Below are 9,102 nucleotides of genomic sequence, written 5' to 3' on the forward strand. Positions count from 1 at the left end.
TCCTTGTGTTGTCCAATCACGCTTGGCCAATAAAGAACTCTCTTCTCTTCTCTTCTATTCTATTTTATTCTACTCTTTTTTTTTCTTTTTTTAAATTTATTCTTTGTCCAATATACAATACATATGGAATGAAATAGACATTAAGTAGTATATGTAGGAATAGTAAGTAAAAAAGAAGAGGAGTGGATGAGAGGGAGAGAATATATAGGATATATGAGAAAAGGAAAGGTAATTGGACAGGGGACGTTAGGCACATCAGTGCACTTATGTACGCCCCTTACTGGCCTCTTAGGAACCTGGAGAGGTCAATCGTGGAGAGTCTAAGGGAGAAATGTTGGGGGTTGGGAGTAGACACTATAGAGTCCGGTAATGAGTTCCACGCGTCGACGACTCGATTGTTAAAGTTATATTTTTTACAGTCAAGTTTGGAGCGGTTAATATTAAGTTTGAATCTGTTGCATGCTCTTGTGTTGTTGCGGTTGAAGGTGAAGTAGTCGTTGACCGGAAGGACATTGCAGCATATGATCTTGTGGGCAATACTTAAATCATGTTCTACTCTACTCTACTCTACTCTACTCTACTCTACTCTATTCCATTGCTAATTCTATTCCATTGCTAATTTTATTCCGTTCTATTCTGTTCTGTTCTATTCCAATCCAATCTTAAAGTCCTATTTATTGGGCAGACTCTAACTCTCCAGTGGTTGAAACTACACTTCCCAGCATCCCTAGCAGCCAGCTAGGCTGTTGGGCATCGTAATTCAGTAAAACTCCAAATGTGTAGGTTCTTAACCTTTGTACTAACAGCTTCTGATCAGCGGTTTTTTTCTTTTAAAGATATGGATGGTTGATCCTTCATCCATTAGGACAATTATTTCTGAATATAAGATAGCTCTACTAAACAAGACTGACACCTTCTGGGCTTTTCTGAAATTGCTGCTTGTGAAATTACAACTACAGTACCGTGGTTCTTGATTTATGACCCATACTGGGACTGGAACATCCAAACATCCATGATTAAGTTGCACCTAATTTTATGACTTTTTGGCCGCATTTGTAATTGGGGACCGCTGCAGTCGTTAAATAAATTCCCCCATTGACTTTACTGATCAAGGGCTGCCTGGGAAAGTAGATTATTATTGTTGTTGTTGTTGTTGTTGTTGTTGTTGTTATTATTATTATATTACTATTATTACTCAGGAAGCTCGAACTGCCCACAGAGCTGCTGATCCAGTTCTACAGAGGAATCATTGAGTCTGTCATCTGCACCTCTATCACTGTCTGGTTTGGTGCTGCAACCCAACAGGACCGACACAGACTTCAGAGGAGAATCAGAACTGCAGAATAAAACAATGGCTGCCAACCTGCCTTCCATTGAGGACCTGTATACTGCACGAGTCAAAAAGAGGGCAGTGAAAATATTTACTGACCCCTTGCATCCTGGACATAAACTGTTTCAACTCCTACCCTCAAAACGTCGCTACAGAGCCCTGCACACCAAGACAACTAGACACAAGGACAGTTTTTTCCCAAACGCCATCACTCTGCTAAACAAATAATTCCGTCAACACTGTCAAAATTTTTGCTAAGTCTTCACTTCTATTTCTACTAGTTTTTTCTCATCATTCCTATCACCCATTTCCTCCCACTTAGGACTGTATGACTGTAACTTGTTGCTTGTATCCTAAGATTTTTTTAATGAATATTGATTGTTTCTTCATTGCTTATTTGACCCCTATGACAAGCCTTAAGTGTTGTACCACATGATTCTTGACAAATCTATATTTTTGAAGGTAGAAGTTGAAACAGTTTATGTCCAGGATGTGAGGGACAGTAAATATTTTCAATAAATATAGAATAGAATTCTTTATTGGCCAAGTGTGATTGGACACACAAGAAATTGCGCTCACTGGACAAAACTCTTAGATCTCCTCCAATTTTAAAAGCGGGGAAGGGGAAATGTCACGCTTGGAGCTGGCTGGCAGAGGAAGAGAATGAGAATGCTATTGTAAGGCTCTTAAATCAAAGTATTATTATTATTATTTTTTTAATTAATCTTTATTAATTTTGGCCTTCTCCAGGTCCCGTCGACTAAACAGTGTTGTCTGGCAGGCCCCAGGGGAAGAGCCTTCTCTGTGGCGGCCCCGGTCCTCTGGAATCAACTCTCCCCAGAGGTCAGAATTGCCCCCACCCTCCTTGTCTTTCGTAAATTGCTTAAGGCCCACCTGTATCGCCAGGCATGGGGGAACTGAGATACCTCCCCCAGGCTTATATAGTTTTATGTATGGTATGCTTGTGTTGTATGGTTTTAAATGACAGGTTTTTTAGATGTTTTTTAAAAAAATATTAGATTTGTTGCATTGTCATATTATTATTGTTGTGAGCCGGCCAAAGCGAACGGAAGCGGTAGCCTTTGGAACCATCCTCGTTCCGCCCTCCCCGGCTGCGGAAGCCCCGCCCCTCGTTTAGCTCCACCCAGGAGGCCGCTGAAGACAAGAACGACCTTCTTCCTAGCGCGCCTCTCGCGCCTGCGCGGTTCTACCTCTTTCCCGGCAACCTTTGCGGGTGGATCCCTTGAGCAGCCGCAAGATGGCGGAGGCACCCGGTGAGTCTTTCTCCGGGGTGGGAGAAGCCAAGGTGACCCCCGGTTTCTGGAGGCCTGAAAGTCGCCTATTGCCTCCCAGATAAACCGGGGGAGGCAACCCGGACGAGGATTTTTTTTTGGGGGGGGGGGGGGTTGGACGGGTTGGGATGTTAGTACCCGTGAGCCCCGCCGGCTGGGACTGATGGGCTTTGGAGTCCAGGGGGAAGCTTTATTTCCATATCCCAAGTTCTATGCTGTCTTATAAATGCAGGAAAAGTGTGTGTGTGTGTTTGTATGTATGTACACTGTATATGTGGGGGGGGGGGGGTTATGTGTGTGTGTATTGTATATGTATACACACACATACATACATACATACATATATACAGTACATACAAATATATATATACATACATAAATATATATAAATATATATATATATATATATTAATATGTATGTATACAAGGCAGAGGCCCCCACGATCAAATCCCAGTAAGGGTATGGCTAGCTGATGAGGCCAGAACAAGGCCGAAATAGTGCTATCCTAGTCTCCCTTAATTTTAAAAATTTAGCAAGAACATGTGATACATACATATGTATATATACATACATATATATATATATGCATCACATATTTTTGCTGAATATTTAAAATTAAGGGAGACTAGGATAGCACTATACAGTATATATATACCTGCACACACACACACATATATACACTATATATGTGTGTGTGTGTGTGTGTTTGCTGAATTTTTAAACTTTTAAAAATATATATAGTAACCCCCCTTTTCATACACACTCACACAAACATACATACATACAGGTCTTGGCATAAAGGCACAAAGCCAAAAGCACAAGCCTGAAGATGACCAGTGGGACTTCATTGAAACCTCGCCAGGAATCTCTGAAATTTACATGGGAAGAAACCCGAATATGCCAAGACCTATGTATGTATGTATGTATGTATGTATGTATGTATGTATGTATGTATGTATGTGTCTTACAAAATAAATGTGTCCTCCTACATTGGCTTGGGGGGAGAGAAAAAGGTTCAGGATCCTTTTTTTTCCCTCCCAGTCTCTAAAAGGGACATAAATCTATTTTTTTAAAATAATAGAACAGAACAATAGAATAATAGAATAGAATAATTGGATTAAATTATTGAATTGAATAGAACTCTTTATTGGCCAAGTGTGATTGGACACACAAGCAATTTGTCTTGGTGCACATGCTCTCAGTGTAAATAAAAGATAGGTTCTTCACGAATCATAAGGTACTATGCTTAATGATAGTCTGTATTTATTAAACATTAATAAATACTTAAATAATACATATTTAAGTAAAGTATGCTACTTTTACATGGTGCAAACAGGACTTGATTAAATTTATTATTATTATTATATGTCTATGCCTCCCATGTCCTCTGCAAGGCTATACATAACAGGCTGATTTTACTGACTTTAATTTCCATCTCCTTATAATGTAACAGAGAGATTAGTTATTAAAAAAGGGAGTGTTTTGATCCGCTGATGAGTGACTTAAATAAGGATAACTTGGATCTTTTGGGGGTGATAATTCTTTAAATGCTGCATTCTTTCCCATCATGTTTTTCTGTCCTTTTTTAAAAAGTACCTATTAAAAATTTGAGGCTCCTGGATGTGAAACTGGGTCAGTTGCCTACTTGGTTGTCATCACTCAATTACACCCCGAGAGCTTTTCTGGAATCGTGCAAAAGAGGTTAGTATTTTAGGGGGGGGGAGGGGGAAGCAATATTCCTTACGGATTTACAAGATGCATATTGGAATTTCCATGATAGCAGCATTTCAGAATTGCATTATTTACATTTGCATCCATAATACTGTGGCTTGAATATATGCAGGTAGTCAAGACTACTAAATTCATGGAAGTATTGTAGCTTGTCAATAAAAACGATAGGGAAAGATGGGAATTGTCTGCAGGTATTGATCAAAATATGGACTCGCTGTTTAAAATTTCAGTTGAAATTCAGGTTGAGCTGCAAGCCTGCTTCAACTTGGGGTGGTTTTTTTTTCATAACTCTGGATTTGAACTTCTCTTCTAAATTGGTATTTGAATGTGGCCTGTACATTCTATCAGTTATTTGTGGCTGAATGGTTGAGAAAGATTTAAGTCATAAAACTTTCTGGTTATTGGTAAAAAATAAATAAATTAAGTTGTCAAGTTACAGCCCCAGACACTTGGCAAAGAATTCCACTTAGCCTGGGTAAAAAATGTTCCCTAATTATGGCTTCAGGCTGGCTTTTTTTGTCCATTACAGACAGTTCTTGACTTACAAATTACAATTGAGCCCAACATTTCTGTTAAGTGAGAGTTTTGCCCCATTTTATTACCTTTTCTTACCACCGTAGCCGAGTGAATCACTGCATTTAAGTTAGTGGCAAGAAGCGGGGTGCACGAAAGGGTAATTGAAGGGCAGACTGCTATTGTTTAATAATTTTTTAAAAATAAATAGGGGTCTATGAATAAAGGGTAAAAATGTATAATTATGAACTCTGATGTACACAATATTGGAAGGTATATACATGTTGAATCTGCATTTGTGAAGGTGGAGAAAAATTAAGCAAAATGTTTAAAAAGTTAGAAACATAGAAGATTGACGGCAGAAAAAGACCTCATGGTCCATCTAGTCTGCCCTTATAATATTTCCTGTATTTTATTTTAGAATGGATATATGTTTATCCCAGGCATGTTTAAATTCAGTTCCTGTGGATTTACCAACCACGTCCGCTGGAAGTTTGTTCCAAGGATCTACTACTATTTCAGTCAAATATTTTCTCACATTGCTTCTGATCTTTCCCCGAACTAACCTCAGATTGTGCCCCCATTGTTCTTGGGCTCACTTTCCTATGAAAAACACTTCCCTCCTGAACCTTATTTAACCCTTTCACATATTGAAACGTTTCGATCCTGTGCCCCCTTATTGAGTTCATGAAGTCTTTCCTGATAGGTTTTATGCTTCAGACCTTCCACCATTTTTGTAGCCCATCTTTGGACCCCTTCAATTTTATCAATCTCTTAGTGGCAAGTTAAATGGACCTGGCTTCCCCATCGGATTTGCTTGCCAGGTCATAAATGGGGATCACATGACCCCAGGAGCATGCAATCGTCATAAATATGAACCGGTTACAAAGCTTCATTTTGATCACACGACCAGATGTTACAATGGTTATGTGAAAAATGGTCGTAAATCACTTTTTCAGTCCTGTTGTAATTCTGAACGGTCACTGAACCAACTGTTGTAAGTCAAGACTGCCTCTATTTTCATTGCCACCAGATGTTTTATCTTCTTCCTCTTCTCTCTCCCCCCCCCCCCCCAAAAGTTTTTATTATGAATGACCTCTGCCCATTACTCTAACTTCTAAGGCGGATTTCCACTTTGATTAGGTCACAACAGGTTCTACGCAAAATACTGGGAACCAAAGAGATGTGGCATCGCCGGTCCTGGCATATTAATAACCGCTTATGTGGTTTTCAGCTACTACTTAGTGTACGATCACCTCAGTAAGTACTTTAAAAAAAAAAAATTACACTACGTTCACACAATGTGCCAAGATTCTGTAACAGGTTGACGTTTTGGGGCTGTGTTCAAGGCCTCCCTGTCACATTTGGTTAGCGCAGAACAAACTTACCCCATGCAAAACCAGCTTTAAGTTCTGGTTCCTGCAAGTGGACGGGGTGAGACGTTCATGGGACACAAAACTCGAGAAACTGCTTCAGATAAAATAGCCCAAACTTGCAGCCCTGCATGGGAGTTAAGCCACATTAAATTGTGTTTTTATTGTTGAATGGATGTGAGGTACTGTGGCAGCCTAAGACATGGTTCTTGTTGAGCATTGCATGAGTTTTTGAGGTTGGTAGACATTGATCCAGAGGAATTTGTTTACCATATTTTGCGGAGTATAAGACGCACCTCAGTTTTGGGGGAGGAAAATAAGAGAAAAAATGATCTGCCTACCAGGGATTCATCTGGCTAGTCTTTAGTCTGGTCAGCTTCAGCACATTAATTTGCTGGTTTTGAGCCTATGTGCTTGCTTTTTATTCCCTGGTTAGGGATAAAAATCAGTTTCTAAAACATTTCTCTCTCTTCAGAGAGAAAAACAATGAGAAAATCGGGCTAAGTGACAACACTTGGTTAGCAAAGCACAGAACTTCATTCATTAGCACTCTATTAGGGCTGGAAAAAAAGTGGAAAATCACTTGCTAGCAAAGCTCGAAGTATAAAACACACCCAACTTTTCAGCCTCTTTTAGGGGGGAAAAGGTGCATCTTTTAATCCAAAAAATATGGTAGTGCTGTCCACTATAAATTAAAACTCATTGGCCAAAATCAGTTTCTAGGACTTGTGCGCTTTGCTTCCCCCGACTTCAGACCAGCCTTGTAAATGTAATAGAAGAGGCTGCACGGAGGGCTTTCTCTGTGGTTGTACAGGTAGTCCTTGACCTATAGCCACAATCCAGGCCAAAAGTTCTGTACTTGACGGAGACATTTGTTAAGGTGAGTTTTGCTCCATTTTACAACTTTTCTCGCCCTTTATTAAATGAATCACTGCGGTTGTTAAATTAGCAACTCGATTGCTATGTCAGTATGGCTTCGCCCCTCGGCTTGTCAGAAGGTCGCAAAAGGGGATCGCATTTCCCTGCAACTATGAGTCAGTGGACAAGCGTCTGAATTTTGATCGCGCGGCCACTGGGATGCTGCAACGGCCATGGGTCACTTTCCAGTGTCACTCTAACTGATTGGTCAATATATAAACCGTTATACGTCAAGGACTACCTGTAGCTATCCCAGCGGCCGATAAGGTCCCACAGAGTTGGCCTTCTCCGGGTCCCGTTGATTAAACAATGTCGTCTGGCGGGCCCCAGGGGAAGAGCCTTCTCTGTGGTGGCCCCGGCCCTCTGGAATCAACTCCCCCCCAGAGATTAGAACTGCCCCCACCCTCCTTGTCCTTTGTAAATTGCTTAAGACCCACCTATATCGCCAGGCTTATAGTTTTTGTACGGTATGCTTGTGTTGCATGTTTTTTAAATGTTTGGTTTTTAATGTGTTTTCTTTTAAACATTAGATTTGTCACATTGTACATTGTTTTATCATTGTTGTGAGCCGCCCCCAGTCTGCGGAGAGTGGCGGCATACAAATCTAATAAATTATTAATTATTATTATTATTATTATCATCATTATTATTAAGTACCTTCTGCCAGGTACTCGGTAAAATCTATTTTCCCAGAAATCTGGTAACTGCAAACAAGAACAGGAATTGGTAATATAAGGTTGTCCTCGGTTTTACTTCCATCTTTTTTCCCCAACTCAGCGGATTAGCAGGAATATTTAGCATTCAGTTATGATATCTTATTCATAAATTTTACTGGCCATGTGTACAAATGTTTTAAATAAAAGCTAGTTTCTGTTTAAGGATTTTAAAGAAAACTGCAATCTAACCAAAACTGGTTCTGATTATTTAGAGGAAGAACGCATGAGAAAATACCACTAAGATTCCACCAACAAGAAATCATGTTTCTCTTGCTGTGACCAGTCAACCACAGGAAACTGACTTCTGCTATTTTTCCTTCAAACTGTCAAATGTACGCTGAGACCAATAATAAAATAATTCAACCTGTGTCTGGTAGAACTTATTTCAAACAAGAAATAAGACAAATGAGATAAAAAAGGCCTTTCTTTAAAATTATATATAGAAATGACCTTTCTTTAAAATTATAAAAAGTACAGTGATACCTCGTCTTACAAATGCCTCGTCATACAAACTTTTTGAGATACAAACCCGGGGTTTAAGATTTTTTTGCCTCTTCTTACAAACTATTTTCACCTTACAAACCCACCGCCGCCGCTGGGATGCCCCACCTCCGGACTTCCGTTGCCAGCGATGTACCCGTTTTTGCACTGCTGGAATTCCAGAGGCTCCCCTCCATGGGAAACCCCACCACCGGACTTCCGTGTTTTTGTGATGCTGCAGGGGAATCCCAGCAGTGCAAAAACGTGCGCTTCGCTGACAACGGAAGTCGGAGGTGGGGCTTCCCAGAGAGGGGAGCCTCAGTGAAATCTCAGCATCACAAAAACACAGAGGTCCGGAGGTGGGGTTTCAAGGACTTCGGTGTTTTTGCAATGCTGCAATTTCACTGATGCTCCCTTCACTGGGAAACCCCACCTCCAGACTTCCCTAGCCAGCGAAGCGCTTGTTTTTGCAATTCCCCTGCTGGGATTCCCCTACAGTATTGCAAAAACACAGAAGTCCAGAGGTGGGATTTCCCATGGAGGGGAACCTCAGGGGCATCCCAGCAGCGCAAAAACGGGCACTTCGGCTGGTAAAAAGGGTGAATTTTGGGCTTGCACGCATTAATCGCTTTTCCATTGATTCCTATGGGAAACATTGTTTCATCTTACAAACTTTTCACCTTAAGAACCTCGTCCCAGAACCAATTAAGTTTGTAAGACAAGATATCACTGTATAGGAAGATACTAA

General features: G+C 40.5%; 1 protein-coding gene across 1 annotated transcript; it reads left to right on the top strand.

Annotated features, from left to right (window-relative positions):
* Nucleotides 1-2,497: 2,497 nt before the first annotated feature.
* Nucleotides 2,498-8,241, top strand: LOC139172301 (ATP synthase subunit f, mitochondrial-like). The gene is made up of 4 exons (XM_070761265.1): nt 2,498-2,604; nt 4,217-4,324; nt 6,011-6,127; nt 8,087-8,241. The coding sequence occupies exons 1-4, from the start codon at nt 2,589-2,591 to the stop codon at nt 8,113-8,115; spliced, it is 270 nt and encodes an 89-aa protein (XP_070617366.1). The 5' UTR covers nt 2,498-2,588; the 3' UTR covers nt 8,116-8,241.
* The last annotated feature ends 861 nt before the right edge of the window (nt 8,242-9,102 follow it).

The sequence above is a fragment of the Erythrolamprus reginae genome, chromosome 9 (genome assembly GCF_031021105.1).
Source record: "Erythrolamprus reginae isolate rEryReg1 chromosome 9, rEryReg1.hap1, whole genome shotgun sequence".
Lineage (NCBI taxonomy): Eukaryota > Metazoa > Chordata > Lepidosauria > Squamata > Dipsadidae > Erythrolamprus > Erythrolamprus reginae.

Coding starts and splice junctions, on each gene's coding strand:
- LOC139172301 (XM_070761265.1), top strand. Junction 4,325..6,010: donor TCTGGAATCGTGCAAAAGAG/GTTAGTATTTTA, acceptor CACTTTGATTAG/GTCACAACAGGTTCTACGCA. Junction 6,128..8,086: donor CTTAGTGTACGATCACCTCA/GTAAGTACTTTA, acceptor CTGATTATTTAG/AGGAAGAACGCATGAGAAAA.